The sequence below is a fragment of the Vidua macroura genome, chromosome 2 (genome assembly GCF_024509145.1).
Source record: "Vidua macroura isolate BioBank_ID:100142 chromosome 2, ASM2450914v1, whole genome shotgun sequence".
In the NCBI taxonomy this organism is placed as follows: Eukaryota; Metazoa; Chordata; class Aves; order Passeriformes; family Viduidae; genus Vidua; species Vidua macroura.
The window spans coordinates 90,282,107-90,298,928 of record NC_071572.1 but is presented as its reverse complement, the minus strand read 5'-3'; the positions used below and the strand labels follow the sequence as shown (position 1 = coordinate 90,298,928).

Below are 16,822 nucleotides of genomic sequence, written 5' to 3'. Positions count from 1 at the left end.
GTGCCAGTATTTCTGGAACTACTGAGGCAGTGAAATTTTGCTGCTGCATTGGTATTGGCAAGCTCATAATAAGTCACATATCCCACTAGGGAAACTGCCAGTTGCAGTACACAGAGGACTTTTCTCCTTTTTTGTTCCCCTCCAAATGTTGGGGTTTTTTTTTTTCATTTTTGTTTCTTCTGGGGAAGGGGTGTACATGTGTTTGTGTGTCACTCACACCCTAACAATAGCATTTATTTCTTTTCTGTGGTTTTCTTGGCAATATAGAATGTGAGAGCTTCCTTCTGTTTCACTGTCAGTTTCCTGGGAGAAACTATAAAATCTAATGCTCAAAAATTTCATCTACTTCTCTGGCTTTCTTTGAATTTGCTAAGGAGAAACATTTTTTGCCAGCTGTATGGTGGTAAAGGCAGTCTCTACTGCTGAAAAAGTGAGAGGGTCTTTTAAACCAGTATGGTCATTTTAAAAGTACACTGAGCAACATAAATTACTCTGCACTTTCACTAGAAGAAAGCTGTCCATTGTTTGCTTTTCATTTGTACCAACTATGAGAATTATAAAAAGCCCATTTAAATTCTGATTCATTTGTCATTTCAATCTGTCTCCTCTGCAGCTAAAATAAATGCTTGTTTCAAGAGGACAGTTGCTATTCTTTATGTCCAGTATTTCTGTAAAGGGGAGAAAGGATATCTGCTTAGCCAAACCATTGTAAGAACACCCATATTTATTGCCACTGCTAACCTAAGTTAACATGTAATATCTTGTAATGTATTTTTATGGATTTGTATCCTCTATTAGTGGAATACTTCATGGCTTAGTACTTGTCTTTAACATTTCATAGCTAAGCACTTCAAAATTTATCATATATATTCTATAAGTCAGCTCCTATTTCAGCAGTTTAAAATAAAACAAACTTAAAATATAGACCTCGTACATTTTTTCATACTCAATTTAACATAATTTTTAACCACTGGTTATATTGGAAAACAGTGACACAATATCTCTGTTGCTTAAAAACTCTGCTGATATCCCTATCCTAAAAGTAGTCACTGTCTCTATAAACCCTCTTGCTCTTATGCTCACATTTCCAATTTCCTAAAATAGTGAATTTTCTTCTTTTGAATCTTAGCTCTGTGATACATTATGGATAATTAAGCTACCACTCAGCACTGGTCTTGTTAGGTTAGCAAACCTGAGGGTTTTTTTATCTCCTCTGTCTGGATGAGGCCATCCATTCCACACCTTCATGTGGGTATCTTTATTCCATGCTTTTCTGAGACCGATTTATCTGTGTGAAGCCAGCATTGTTTCCTGGCTTACAGCACAATCCGCTGGCAATCACTGTGGTCTAAGGGATGGAACAAGAATGGAAGTCAGGAACTTATTAAATGAAGATTGTTGCTGAAACTTCTGAATGTCAGATTGCAGCTTTAGTTAAGGAGAAAAATGGTTCAAAGCAATGCTCACTTGTGCAAGATGCTGAAATGCGTGTAGCCTGTCCTCCACTCACAATCACTAGGTCCAGAACAGCTTCCAACACCAAAGGTGCTTTGGTCCTCATTTGTACCTCCATGTGTCTGCCAAGCTGAGGATACTGGGATAGAGCAAATTATTTTCTGCATCCTTAGGTGAGGAAATTTTTGACATAATCATTGTACAGTGATTAAAACAGAAAGAGAGATCTGGCAAAGAACAGCCTCTTAGGGAGTCATGTACAGTCAAGGGCTTAATGCCCCCAGGTAAGGTACACTTTTGCTTGGGGAAAAGAAAAAATTGTTCATTTTTTCGGTCCACAATTGCTCTTGGAGGAGAAATTAGTATTGTCAGAGAAGCTGAGAATGGCAGGAAAGAGACAACACAAGGATAATTGGAAATGGTGGACACAGAAGCCCAGTATACTGAGGGCTGCTGCAAGTTAAATGAGACATTAGTGGGAATTTTGATATAAAGTATACTTCTGCATTTAGATTTGCCTTCTTAATTATATGTACTGAATAAATATTTCTGTTCCATTTCTGTCCTGACCTATTACAATGTTTCCTCTGGTGTTTCCTCTGGTGTTTCATATGGTCAGAATTCTTCAGAAAATTTGACTGTAAAATAAAAGCCAGGGTAAAGCCAAATGTGTTTCAGAGGTTTGCTTCATCGGATTATTTGAATTCAGGGGGAGAAAAGTTTTTTTCTGAGGAAATAAGACAATTCTAGAAAATAACAACTTCTTTTTTTTGAAAGAAATTAATGATCTTCTTTGTCTAGATTTTTTTTTCTTTCTGACAGATTTTTTTCTTTATTTTGTGAGGAGTTTGAAGTCAAAGGGTCAAGTGGTGGCTTATCTTTTCTTCTCTTATTCAGTCTGCAAAGTTCATTCTTTAGTGTACTGGAGGTACTCCCATTGGTGCACAAGACTTTTTGTTTCTACTGCTATAGAAGGCTGATGAACATCATGTCAATAATTTTTAAGCATACTATTAGCAGTATTAATTTTTTTCTAAGTTGCAAATTTACCAAGCTGTTTTGACCACTGAAATAAGATATGATTAACACCTGTTTTTAAGCTCTTCTATGATTTCTTTTAACTTTAGTTCTTTCCAGTCTTAGGGGAGTTCTCAGACTTTTCATGATCCTGCTCCTCTTTCCATTACCACCTTGTCTACTGAATAAAGGCAATGTTTCAAATTAGTTTTATGTAACTGTCTTCACTCTGCTGTTCTGAGAAACTTACAAAACCTAACAGCATCTCTTCACTGAGCTTTTTGCATGGCAAAAATAGGTTAAACCTTTCATAGCTTAAAAAACAGGAGCATCCTGTTGTCATTTACATACCCTCGGAGCCCCTGCTGTAGGAAAGCTTTCCAAACATCTGTTAATTGCTATGTGGCAGATGTTAATGGTGTATAAACAAGTCAGACTCAGCAGGGGCAGTTACTGGTTTGCTTGGAGATTTTCTGTGTACTGATAACAGAATGAGCTAATCTTAGAAGTGGAAAGAAACTCCAGGCTCATTTAAAGATAAAGGTGAGAATGATGTGGACCATCAACTGAAGGAAAGCGAGTCAACTACTGAAAGGAACTCCAATTAAACAAGAGAAGGAAGAAGGCGAGAAAAAGTAGAGATTGCAATAATGCTTGAACCTGGAGACCTGTGGAAATAGTGAAGTAGGTCTGTGCAGGATCAGTAAATGCTCAAAGCAGTAGACAGTGTCTTCTATATGAAAATTCCTAAACATGGTTAATAGAATGTCCTTATCTTTCCAAAATGGCTGTTGGAAAAAATAGTGTCATCTGCACTAAAATGGCCTTCCTAAAATTTTCATGTAAGATTGCACTTCAGAGCCTTAGGAAACCCTAAGGAACCCTAAAGAAAAAGGTTCCTTCTGGAAATTCTGCAATGACAGTATAATCTTAATTCAGCTCTGAATAGCAATTCCCTTTATCACTATCATCCTTGTCATCCCCAGGAATCTAAGACATCCGAAGTGCTACAATACTGACCTATGCCAAAAGTCTCTTCCCTTAAAATAGCAGTTTTATTATTTTCTTTTTTTTTTTTTCCTTTCCTTCCTTAAGCTGATTCACTAATGGGGATTAGTTGCAATTATTAAGCTTCTGTTGAAAAAGAAAGGGATGCATTAGGTTCTCCTAGAGTAGACATCCAATAATTCAGTTCATCCTTTTAATAATACTAATTGCAAAATGGGCATGTTTCTTTGGTGTTTATGAACCCTTGTCTTTCATTGGATGATGTCAGCAGAATTTGGGAAGGTGGAGAACACACAGATAATATCATCAATTGCAAAAGTACAAGGTTTTTGGTGTAAAACTGTTGACTAGTAGCAAGTGGACCTAAAACAACCTTGTGTGCTTTCTTTTGCTTATATTTGCCATATCTTTTTGAAATTCCTCTTATTAACATTCAACACAGATGGTAAATAATTTACTAAAGCCTTTCCAAATTTTCAGTTAAGAGAATTATTTCATCCTCTTTTTGTCCTCTAATACAAATGTATTTGATGTTTCTTCAAGAGTCTGCTGCAGAGGTGAATAGGACGTGTAACTAGCCCAGTCCCCCCATGCAGTAATTGAACACCATCTAGTGGGTGTTTGCTTAATCCTCTCGTTCCTAAACAGAATCTATATAATTATAATTTACAATTATAAATTACAAAGTAATTTTACATAGTAATTGTTCTCTAAACTCAAAAGCAACATCCTCAGACAGCTAGTCACTGTGAATTGCATGTTCATGAATGGGGCTTTTGTTCTGGAAGAGAAGCATAATAAGGGTTTGAATTTTAGGTGTTTATTGTGCTCTGGACAGTAAGACTAAATGTCCCAGGCCTTGAGCTTAAACACACATTTCACATTAATGAAATAACCAATACAGAATTATTTCCTTTCAGTAAAATGCCCCAATTCACTGTTAAATCCAGTGCTTACTACTCTCATGCCTCAACAAATAAGGCAAAAATGGTATATTGTAGGTTGTCAGTGAGAATTGAAACCAGGCTACAGCCTTCACTGCATGAGAATGTTGTTGCCCTTAGTATAAGCCAGGGGGCAAAAGCCAAAAACTGCCTATGAAACCTACCAACTATTCCATGTTTTTGGTGTTAGTGTATGTTACAAAAGCACATAAATTGATATTTTCTTTTTGGAAGGATTGGTCAGGTGACTGTATTAAATTAGAGAGATGTCTTGTATTCATACCCTTCTAGAAACAAATGTCTGCAAGCATATGCTAGACCAAATTGAACATGGTCTTGGGCAACAGATCCAGACTGACCTTGCTTTGAGCTTTTTCCTGTTGTCATCATGAGAAGATAAGGACATTCTAGTTACTGCAATAACCTTCAGAGCTCCCTTCCAACTTCAGCTATTCTGTGAATGAGGTAATTTCTCTTAACCGTGGAGGAGCCCCACTTCATGGGTTTTCCCACAAGCTTCTCAGAAAGTCCTGTGACCATCTTTCACAATCACCAGAAAGATGCTGGTTTTAATGTATTCCCTAGAATGTTACCATTGGGAAGGAAATAAGAACAATAAGATGTTCTAAAGGATGTGTTTGCTCTGTGGGGGATGTAAGGCAGCCCTGAAGGCCTCAATTTCTAGACATTTGATGGAAGGACAAGGTACTATGAGAATGAAACACGATTACCACCATCATTAGAATAGTTCAGCAATAAAAATCAGACATCCCGCTGTTGAGATTCCCAGATTTTGCAATAGCAGTATAGAAAAACATCAGCCACCTCTTTCTCTCTGTTTTTTTTTTCTTCTAAAGATCTGACTAGGGAGAGCTATAATATGATGAATGACAGTTTCCCAAACTGATATTTCTAGTAAAATTCCATTATATTTTTCTAATCAGCTGTCACCTCTTTGAATATTTTTGGCAATATTTCTAAGACCTTTTACTGCATGTTGCTGTAGTGGAAGTAAATCTTTTTTAAAAATACAAAACAACAAAAGAGAAAGCATTAATGATGGTGTAAATTATTTTGATATGTGATAGGGTGAAACAGGAAAACCAGTAAAAAAAGTGAGCTTCTACATAAACTGGATCTAAGTAGATATTTATATTTACAGCACTCATGAGAACCCATGTAATTTATGTGAAATGTCAATGCTCCTGGTTGCTTACCCACTGCAGTAATTTAAATTGCCAGATGCACTGATATGTCAGCTATTTACTGCTTGGACACGATAAATGTCCTGTATCTGAAGAGAATTACAGTAACCAGTGCATTTTTCAATCTGATACCGTTAATAAATACAATTTTTTCACTTAATATTTCCAGTTTTAATTTAAATTTTTTAGTTACTTCATTAGTAAATCATTAGATTTTTTTTTCTTTCTGTTCTACTAGGAGTAAGCAATATCAACAGTATCCTGAAGTTTGTGCTTGGATGAATTAATTTAAGAAGCAAACTATTTCATAAACAAAGGAGTTGAATTCATTTCACCAATTTTTGACCTGCCCAGTGGATGAGGGAAATGCTATGGATGTTGTCTACCTAGACTTTGAAAAAGCCTTTACGCTGTTTCTCTCAGCATTCTTCTTGAGAAGCTGGCTGCTCATGGCTTGGGTGGGTGCACTGTTCACTGGGTAAAAAACTGTCTGGATGGGCAAGCCCAGGGAGTGGTGCTGAGTGGAGTTACATCCCGCTGGGGGCTGGTCACAAAGTAGTGTTCCCCGGGGCTCAGTATTTGGGCCAGCCCTGTTTAACATATTTGTTGATGATCTGGATGAGGGGATCGATTGCACTCTCAGTCAATTCACAGATGACACCAATTTGGGTGGGAGTGTTGATCTGCTGGAGGGCAGGAAGGGCCTGCAGAGGGATCTGGACAGGCTGGATCGATGGGTCAAGACCAATTGTACGAGGTTCAACAAGGCCAAGTGCCAGGTTCTGCACTGGGGTCACAACAAGCCCAGGCAGCGCTGCAGGCTGGGGGCAGTGGCTGGGAAGCTGCCTGGTGGAAAAGGACCTGGGGGTGCTGGTCAACAGCAGCTGAGCATGAGCCAGGGTGTGCCCAGGTGGCCAAGAAGGCCGATGGCATCCTGGCCTGCATCAGCACTGGTGTGGCCAGCAGGAGCAGGGCAGTGACCGTCCCCCTGCACTCAGCACTGGTGAGGCCACAGCTCCAATCCTGTGTTCAGTTCTGGGCCCCTCACTGCAAGAAAGACATTGAGGGGCTGGAGCGTGTCCAGAGAAGGGCAACGGAGCTGGGGAAGGGTTTGGAGCACAAGTCCTGTGAGGAGCAGCTGAGGGAGCTGGGGGTGTTCAGCCTGGAGAAAAGGAGGCTCAGGGGGACCTCATCACTCTCTGCAACTGCCTGAAAGGAGGCTGTAGCCTGGTGGGGCTGGGCCTCTTCTCCCAGGCAACAAGTGACAGAACAAGAGGAAATGGCCTCAAATTGCACCAAGGAAGGTTTAGGCTGGGTACTAGGGAAAAATTCTTCAGCAAATGAGTGGTCAAACATTGAAACAGGCTGCCCAGAAAAGCAGTCATCAGCAGCAATCACCATCCCTGAAAGTGATCAAAAGACTTGTGAATGTGGCACTAGGGGACACAGTTTACTGGTGGGTCTGGCAGTGCTGCATTAGTGGCTGGACTCAATGATCTTAGAGATCTTTACCAACCTTAGTGATTCTATTGTCTTTTGAAGCCAAATAATGGAATCATAGAATCATTAAAGTTAAAAAAGATTTTTAAAATTATCAAGTCCAACTATTAACCTAACCCAGTGGAGTCCACCACTAAACCATGTCCCTAAGCAACACATTCACATGTCTTCTAAGTACTTCCAGGGATGGTGCCTCCACAACTTTCCTGGGCAACTTGTTCCAATGCTTGACAACCCTTTCAGTAAAAAAGTTTTTCCAGTCTGAACCTCCCCTTGTGCAACTTGAGGCCATTTTCCAAACTAATTTTAGTATTTATACTATCTTTCAAATGTGTGAACATGTATTTGTGTGCACCTAAACTGATAAGATAATGCATGAGCCAAAGTCTGTTGGGAGCAATAGGACAAAGTGGTTGACCCTCGTGTTATTTCTGGCATTATTGTCTGTAATTCTTTCTTGTTGGAGTATTCAGTACATATCAAAGAGTAATAAACCATACAGTTACTTCATATAATTTGACACAGTTTGAAATTATTTGCAGTTCGTGCTTAGGGGATAAATTGCATCAGAGCAAAAAGGTGGAAAAGATGGCCCTCTCTGACATGTTTTTTTCTCATTCCAGGGTTAGTAAGGTGTTGCCGCTGTAAGGTAGCTTTATCCTGATGATACATTCCCACACAATGGATGAATTCTCCACGTGACACCTCAGTTACATTTGCCAGCAAGAGAACCCAATTTGTAATAAGCAATCTTTAATATTCTTGTGCTTAGTCTTTAACTGGTTATGGGGTTTTTTTTGCATTTTGTAAGATGCATGTGAAAAGTAACAGTTCGTCATGACAGGCAAGATCTTCAGAATACATATTGTAAAGGAAGTAGCTGAATGAGACAAAAAGAATGGTTGCTGCTGTGGTAATGGGGCCTTTATATTGAGCATATAAGCTTAAATCAAGTTTTGCATAGTGAGATAAGAATCAGTTTCTGACTTCGTTAAGATGTTGACCTTTTCTTCCTTCATTTTGATTGTGGGATGATTTGCACACATTTTCATTCTGAATCCAAATTAATGTCTGCTTATAATTAAGATGCAATTTGCTCAAGTTGTGTATGCAGTCAGATTTTTAACTGTGTCATTTCACTGTTGTTGTTTATACCCCTCTTTATTTGTTCTTCTATAATAATCTTCGCTAGCAATAAAGTAGATTTCAGAACCCTTAGGCCAGAGATCATGACTTCTAACACTGCCTAGGAGAGGAATAGAATTAAACCTCTAGTGCTAGGAGGCTGTCATAATAATTTACCTTCATCTGATGTTAGTAATCTTGAATGTGCTCTGACCCTGTAGTATTTAAAAGCTAGGTGTTGTTAACAGTAGGAGATGATGAATTAAGGAGAGTGATGATTCACAAATTATATCTTCTTTATTTCAGAGTTGGATCAAAGTTCCTTAATTGAGTCTTCTTGAAGGCGTAGTCTAGTTTATACGGTTCTCTTTGCTAGATAAGACTGACTACAATCTTAAACATTGTAACAGGAATTTTTGGGGGTTGTGGCTCTGCTTGCCTGCTCTTTGTGGGAAGGACCATGGTTTTTTGCAGAGTCAGGAAATGCCATCAATCCCAAAAGTCTGAACTCCATAGTGTTCTCTGTAAGTTGCAGGAATTGTTCTCCACCCTTCTGGTCTCAGAAATATGTATTACGGATACAGCTCCTTCCAGGTAATCTTAGTTGTCCTTTATTAGACTTTATTACTGCAGTTATGCAGCCATTCCATCTCTTGAACTGTAGTAAACTTTGTCCTTGCATCTGATTAAGTTCTTATTAAAACAGAGAATACATGCCCTTAGCACTGCTAACATGGGGCTGCTAGGTAGGAGGTTGGAAAAAACAGATTACCGATACAACAAATACAGACAGAAGTCACAGTGTGAGTTATCTGGTTGCATGCAGAAGGACTCACTTGCTCAACTCACATATATAAAAGCTGAATGCCAGGTCAGAGGAAGTAATTGTAGCATTTCTTTAAAAGAAGGAAACAGATAAGTGCAAGACCTGGATTGGACACCTGTCTCAACCTGGAATAAATTGTCCTTTCTCTGTCTGTTTCTCTCCCTTGACTATGAAGGCAGCCTAAGGTCATTAGCCAGGATGAAGTTTGCAGAAAGAGATAATATCTTTTATTAGACCAGTTGCTCTAAGTTGGAAAAATTAGACAAGCTTTTGGGCATATGAGCTCTTCCTCAGATCTGAAATAGGAGCAGCAGATTTCAGAGTTAATTATAAACCTTTTCCTGTGTATGTCCTCACACCATCATAGTTACAGCAAAGCACCACAGAGATCACTAACTCAGATTTAGGCACCTAATTTTGAGACATCTAAATGAGGCCAGAGGAACCAAGCGTGAGGTGCTTATTTGGGAGTTTGAGAACTTGCATTTCACATGACACTTTTTTTTTTTTCCCAGATGCTCCTCCAGTTCTGAGCTCTGCCTGTCCAGAGGACTGGTAGCCTCTCCTGCTGGGGAAATGCTCAGCTGCAATTGTGCTCTCTGCTTGGCTTCATGCTGCTTGTGTGTTTCATGTGAAGTCTTAGCTCGCTTCACGTGCTCCCTTTGCAGGGCTGCCCGTACAGGCCTGTGAGACTGCTGCAGTTCTTTGGGAGAAGTGACTCTGTATCCTGTATGTCCTTGCAGTACAAGTCTTGTGATAAGCTTGGAAGTTTGAACATATTCTCATCTTTTCCTTACCTGCAGCTCGGATACATTATTAGAAAGAGAGGGGATCTGGGAGTATGTCACTTTCCCTGGATAGTATCTAAGGAGAAGGTGTTCCCCTGCTCTCCTTGCCTTTCCCACAGACTCCTGCTGCAGTCCCAGTGAGGACAAAGCTGTTTGCAAGCACTGTAGTGGGCACCAGAGCATCTGCTTTTACCCTGGTGCCTTTGGTTTTTTTGGAACTCGTGGTGACTCAGTTCCATAGTCTCTTTAAGAGGTTTTGAAAACTTGCTTATCTTAATTCTTTTGTCTGTTTCAGTTTCCTAAACATCCTTTGATGTTTCTTCCCTGCATCAGCATCCCACCCTTTTTACCCCCGGCTGCCTGACTCACTGAGAAACCTCCTGGTATTGACTTGCTCTGATGCAACTGCTCTTCTGAAATGGAGATTTGCCAGTGCTGGCCCCATCCCAGCGCTCTGTATTTCTTGTTTCCTCAGAGGAACGATTGCTTTAAATAAAGAAGGACAGATGCAAAGCTTGTTTTGTAAAGCATAGCAGAAGCTTCTATTATTGCAAATTGCCTTTTCCACTGGGCATACTTGAATTCAATTCAGGTGGTTCAATTTACTAATTCACATGATTGAAATTACTTTTATCAATTATCTTTCAATGGAGCAATGCAGTAGTTCAGTAAAAGCTTTCTAGCTGAAGTAGATTCTTAATTCATTTAAATTGCATGCTCATTTATTATTCAGATATTGGTTTGCCAGGAGCTAGCATAGCAATCTGACCACTTGGTTTGTCATGCTTTCAAAAAGCCTAAAGTTTTTTTGCTATCCTTCATTTATCTCCAATATCATCAGTATTTCAAAAGGAGGCCTTAGAGAAATAATTGCTAGCTTGAATTTTTGTCCTTTATTGGTTTCATTAGCAGTAAGTACTTCATAAATTCATAGAAGAGTTTTAAAGAATGAGAAGAAAAATAAAGTAGGTTAAAAAAGGCACACTTTGTTAATATAACATACTTGTCTAGTATCATTAAAATTATCTAAGAGGGCTGAGAATGAAATACAAACTATTGAATGTCAAAGATCTTCTGTTTCAGGCTAATTTAAACAGAAATTTTAACAGCATCTCCCCAAGGAAATCAACATACACAATTCTTATCTAACCCAGCTCACTGGTGCAGGATTCTCAGAGTTCAGCTTGCATGAAAGCTGGCAGCCAGTTATAAGAAATGCAAATCCTCGTTCCCATGGCAGGCAAGGCTGCAGGGTGGGCTCTGCTCTAAAGGCCACAGCATGAGCTGCATACAGTGGGTGTTGTTTTTTAAATGCCCTGATCCTCAAATTAGGATTGTGCTGAAAACCCATCGCATTTAAAAGGTTTGTTTCACTCATCATTTTGCAGAATGAGAGTTTGTTTCAATTGTGAATATACTTAATGCTATTCTCATCCTAATTTTTCATTTAAAAAATGGTTTTATAGTACCTCAGTATGACCTTGAACCTGCAAGGTCAATATTCAGCAAAGATAGCAATGAATGCCATCCGAAATTAAAAAGCTGGGAGGTCAATTTTTCTTTTATTTTTGTAATTTTGTCTGTTTGAAATGGAGCTAAAAAGAGATTCGGGTCAAACCATCTTAGTGACTTTACTGATGAAAAGCACAGGAGTTTGTTCTTCTAGGAAAAGATACCTATTTTATACTGTTCACATTTGAATTTCTGTGGAGAAAGATTGATTCAAAATTAAATTAAATTTCCTTATTACAAAAATAAAGCAGTCTTGAAGACATGTAAAATTATGTTTTCTTACAAATAGTAGTAACTACTTTTACTTTGTCCTTTGATTATTGTTGTTAGAGTTGCTTATATTCGTGATTTTACTCATTCTTTGAATCTAAACACCTTTTGTCAGACCTAAGCCAGGTGTAAAAGGGTGTTACTGTGTGTGCAGGTCCAGCCTTGTTTAATTCAGCCCTTTCCTAACAGCAATGCTAACATTGATGTCAGGTCCATTCTACATCTTAGAGTAAAAAAACAATAGATGATGGAAACACTTCTGTTTCCAGAAAAGTAGGTGACAAAATACCCAGGTTTGCCGAGGGCAAATGAAGACTGATGGAGCTGCTCTTGGCAGTGTTTTCTTAATTATAGTTGTCAACTAACTTTCTTGGCTAACAGCACAGAACTTGTGTGTTTATAAGTAGACTTGGTATTCATACAACTAAAAAAGCTAAAATGCCTTTTTTGTCCATGAAAAGTGCCTCTGTACGCCATTGTTTCATGGATATGCTGTTGGTGTTGAAAATTAGATGATTGCATATGTAAAATATGTAGACACCCTTGAAAATACTGTCCTTTAAACCAGCATTCCATCATAATTGTGGCAGGTCTGTAGGAAAAAAAAAAAAAAAAAGTTGTTCTTATTTAATCAAGGTCAAAACAATAAAAATTACAAGTTTCTTTTTTCATATGAAAGACTAACTACTACAAACAAGTTTGGTACTGTGTCATTAATTTTCCAATTAGTTAGAATCTAATAAAGTAAAAGAAAAAAACTAAAGAAAATTGAAACATGCAGATCTTTTACTTATTAGATTAAATAGTCCCTAATAATTACATCTATTGCCTGTAGTCCTCAGAGAGAGACTTAGATCTTGATATATTTGTAGTCATGTGTGAGGAATGATAGGATCAATATTTAATTCACAGAAAAAAAGAGGCACCTTTTTTCTTCAGTGTACAAGCTGGGTAAGAAAACTGTTCAAACCATTGCAGTGCATCTTCTGCAGAGAAGAGTTAACCTTCTCCTAATTATTTTAGACAAGGTCTTAAAAGATCTGATTCCTCAGAGGGCTGTACATTTGATATTAATAGAGCTTTCCTTGTTGGCATTTAAAGGGTTCTCACTGTTAAGAAGTAAATAAATTGAGAAAATAAGCACCAAGAGCTAAATTAGCATTCAAGAAGTATGTTTCCTAGTGAAAACAGAGATTTGAGTCTTCACACATTATTTTATATGGTGACAATACCAATAAAATATAACTGGATGTAATTCTTAGAAAACATTAAAATAATTATTGGAGGAAACTCATTCTACAGTTTAAATTATTATAAGATTGTATTCTAATATCTTACACAAATCCCAGTATGAAAAATAACACTACTGTCCTTAGTGTCGGGGTGTTTTTTCCAAAAGATTCCTACCTTCCAGTACACGTGCTGGGTGACATCTGCCCATGTGAGAAAAGCATCATTAAAGGACTCCATATTTATTACTTTGCTGTGTTTACTGCTTTGAAAAGTAGAAATCTCCTTGTTTCTCTCTCAATTGGTTCCTTTATCTCCTGCCTTTTTTCTTGTCTTACTGTGGCAGCTGCCTCTTGTCCAGTTGCTTCAAGGACTGATTCTGACCCACCTGGTGCTGCCTCTCACCACGTCCTGGGATGATTATGACTCTTCTCTCCCTCTTCTGCCATTCAGCAAAGACTTCTTTCTCTCTACCAGTCCTTTAACCCATGCAAGGGTAGCATAAGCATCTCTGTATCATTGTTACTGTCTTTTCACCTCTGAAAGAGGTCAACATGTCAGTATCTTAAATATCCTATGGAGGGTGACTGTGGCTGGATGTAAGAGGACAGATGTTGATGGCTGCCACAGCCATTTCTGTGAGCTCTTGGCAGTTGCAGTTGCAAGTGCTGACTGGTGAAGAGTCTGTACCTCTACAATAGACTTCCCTTCCCTTTCTTAATTTTTATCAATATCTGGTAGTTCTCAGTGAGGATATGTTGTTCCCAAAACTGTGTAGCTGAAGAGTTTCAGCATTGTGCTGAATGCAACATGAAGAGCAGCACAGACTCAAGTGTACAGCCTCACAAACTTGGCCAGCTGTTGTCTCAGCTGTACCTCCAAGTGCTTTCTCCTTACCTTGCATCACATATCCATGCCTTTGCTGTTCCAGCTCGCAGAGTTCAGCTTGTCTCCTTTCATTGTCCTCCTGGATGCTGGCAAAAGGCTACTCCCCACTACACTGCTGTGGTAGCAGGCGCTGATCCAGATGTGATGTTCTTGGGATCACCAGGAGAATCAAATGAATGGAGTTGCTGTTAACCAAATAAGAGTATATGGCTGGCTTCAGTGCAGACAGCAAGTGCAAGGAGCATGTACAGTGAGAAATACTGCAGGGTGGTTTCCCCTTTTTTCTTTCAGATACTGTTTTTTGCAGACCTACAGCCTGACTCATTCCCTTCAGTAAGGCTGCTCTCTAGGTGGGCCAAAAAAACAGCTTAAGTTCAGTTTCACATTGAAACGTGCTGTACAGAAGCAGTGACATTTCAAAGCTGAGATCTAAATCACTTAATTTCCTAAGCAGCCATTCATGAAAATGCTCTGCAGCAGGGACTGGTGTTAGATGCAACTGTGGTGTTACATCACACTGCTCAGGACTCAGCCGTACTGGATATAACTGTTGTTGCTGCTTCTCCCACTCTGTTATCAGTCTGACTTCTTTTGTCTCAAATGAGGCAAAGTAGAGGATTTCATGCATTGTTATACTTAAAAGGTATCTACCTATGGAGCTTTATATATGTGTGTATATATGGGTGTAAATGTGTGTACAGGCATTGCACAAAAATGTATTCATCCACAGTAACAGGTGGTACTGGCAGCACCTGTTGCTGGGGTCACTCAACACTCCAGTATTAAAACCCTAATTTTAGATGCTTATAACTTTTGTCAAACTTAAACATTTGTGTTGAAATGTTATGTGCCAGGTGTCTGCCTTAGGCTGATTTGGGGGAGGGGATGTGAGGAGTGGAATTTATCAGCAAAACTGTTACTGCTAGTTGAGGGAGCAGAGGCCAGTGTACTGGTTTGCCTGTGCTGAAAAATTAGCTATTGCTGGTTGAGATGTTCCAAGCCAAAAGTTGCCAGTGGAGACTCCTTGCAGCTGGGCGTGCCATTTGCCAGCACTGTGGAAATTCACTATTTTACTGACAAAGCACCTCTGTCTGGCCAAATTATGGGTCTGTGAAAATGCTTAGTAGATGTTTGTTGACAGCCGCCCACCATGCTGCCTCCATCATGGCCATTTCCAGATAGTGGTGCTGCACTGGTGACCCTTTGGATGCAAAATGCCTGTGAAGCAGCAAAGTAGCCTTGGAGACCAAGCATGGAGCAAAGCAGGCTGCTGCACACAGGGGCACCAGTCCACAGAGCATATCCAAGTGGCTCAGTTTGTGCTTACTCAGTGTAAATAAATAGGAGGGAATGGCTGGCTGGAATCCAGAGGAAACAGTGATGAAGGAAGAGCGTGATGGGCTGAGAGAGGTAAGAGTGAAGGACAACAGGGTTTGGAGAACTGTATGAGAAGTGCTGAGGAGGTAGATTGAGAAGGGACATGCACAGCTCCTGCAGGTCCATGACGATAGGGTTTCTGTGATCCCTGTCTAACCAGCTGGAATGTTCCACTTTTGATACATTGCAGCTACATACATATGTACAGATACATTGCAGCTCCTCAAACATGTGATTTACACAGGAGCATAACCTATACTGCCAGTGGCTCCCCTATTTGAGTGTATACACTTGAACCTGCTGAGAAACACTTAGGAGTTGCATGAGTTTTATCTGATGCTCTTTCAGAAAGCAGAGTTGTTCAATTTACGTCTGCTTAATAGAAACATCAACATTTTAAATTTTTTTTTTCTTTTTTTTTTTTTTAGTATTTCTTAGCTTTCACATACTCAACCTGCAGTTCAAGGACTATCATGTGTGCATGGAAATCCCTTTGTAAATACTACAGCTGTTTCTTGCTGTATAGTGTAGTCTTGGAATCTGTGCAACATTTGTAGCTCACAGTATGCAAAGTCATACTAGTAAGTTGGTCATCGATATGAAAGTAGGCTGTGCTTTAATCTAGGCTGAGAGAACATTTGAACAGACTGCTCATATTATTTTTAAATCTTGTCCTTTCATGATCATTATGGGAATTAGAAACAAACTGTCTGTTGCAAAGTATTCTGTTTCATATTACTTAGCATTTTCCCATAAAAATCTGAAGAAATGCCACAGAACCTGATCAAAGTTCAAAGCCAGTTTGTTATTGAATGATGATGATTTTTTTTTTATTATAGGCAAAGCCTCAGCCAAGAAGCTGACAAAAAAGGTAAGCAAAATGTTCCTTTCCTTCTTCAAAAGAACTTGCATTCTTTCTGTTACTGAAGTGATTAAGTCTCTTTCAAAACTGGCATTATATTTTCTTGTTTGTGTCTTTAAAGGAGGTAGATGCTGCATTGCTGTATGTTGCCAAAGCTAAACCAGGACCAACCTTTTTTAGAGAGCTTGGTGATAAAGGTAATGAGCACTTTTGATAATACATCTTGCTTTTTATCTCATTATATGGTATGAGCTGAATGTATTTTTAAAGAGGTTTTCATGGATTTTATTTCATCCTCATCTAGCCAGTAGCTGCCTCCTTGGCAAATCTCTCAGTTATACAAGAGAGAGTAAAGAGGCTGGGAATTGAAAGCCTTCTTAGGTGCAGGAGGAGACATGAAAGAAACTGAAAAGCCTACTTGGAAGAGGAAAGGGCTAAAGGGATGACTTGAACACAAAATGGACTTTTAAGACTTTTTGTTAATAACCTGACTGTTCCTCTATATAACTTAAATACATGGAAACTATGAATAAAAGTAAAACTTGTACCTAGTTACATTAAGTGGTATCCCTGATTCCAAGAGCAGTTGAACTTATTTCTCTCTCTTTGGGAGCTCTGTGACCCTTCACAGTGTTGATGTGCTTTGTTTTCTTTTCACCCAGCATTTCCACTTTATATTGGACTACATAAAAGAGAATACTAAGAGTGGGGATATTGTTAGTGTAACAACAGGGGATTAAAGAACACCAAATAAACATCTCATTAACATAAATTAATTGAAGAGAGAAAACAAACAAGAGGATCAAGAAAACCAA

At 38.9% G+C, this 16,822-nt stretch overlaps 1 protein-coding gene across 1 annotated transcript in view; it reads left to right on the top strand.

The window, feature by feature from the left end:
• Positions 1-16,822, top strand: part of MICU2 (mitochondrial calcium uptake 2) — a 133,564-nt gene that overhangs the window by 79,955 nt on the left and 36,787 nt on the right. The window contains exons 3-4 of the mRNA XM_053970285.1: positions 15,985-16,016; positions 16,129-16,204. Of these exons, the coding sequence (XP_053826260.1) occupies positions 15,985-16,016; positions 16,129-16,204 (108 nt within the window). The remainder of the gene's footprint in view (positions 1-15,984; positions 16,017-16,128; positions 16,205-16,822) is intronic.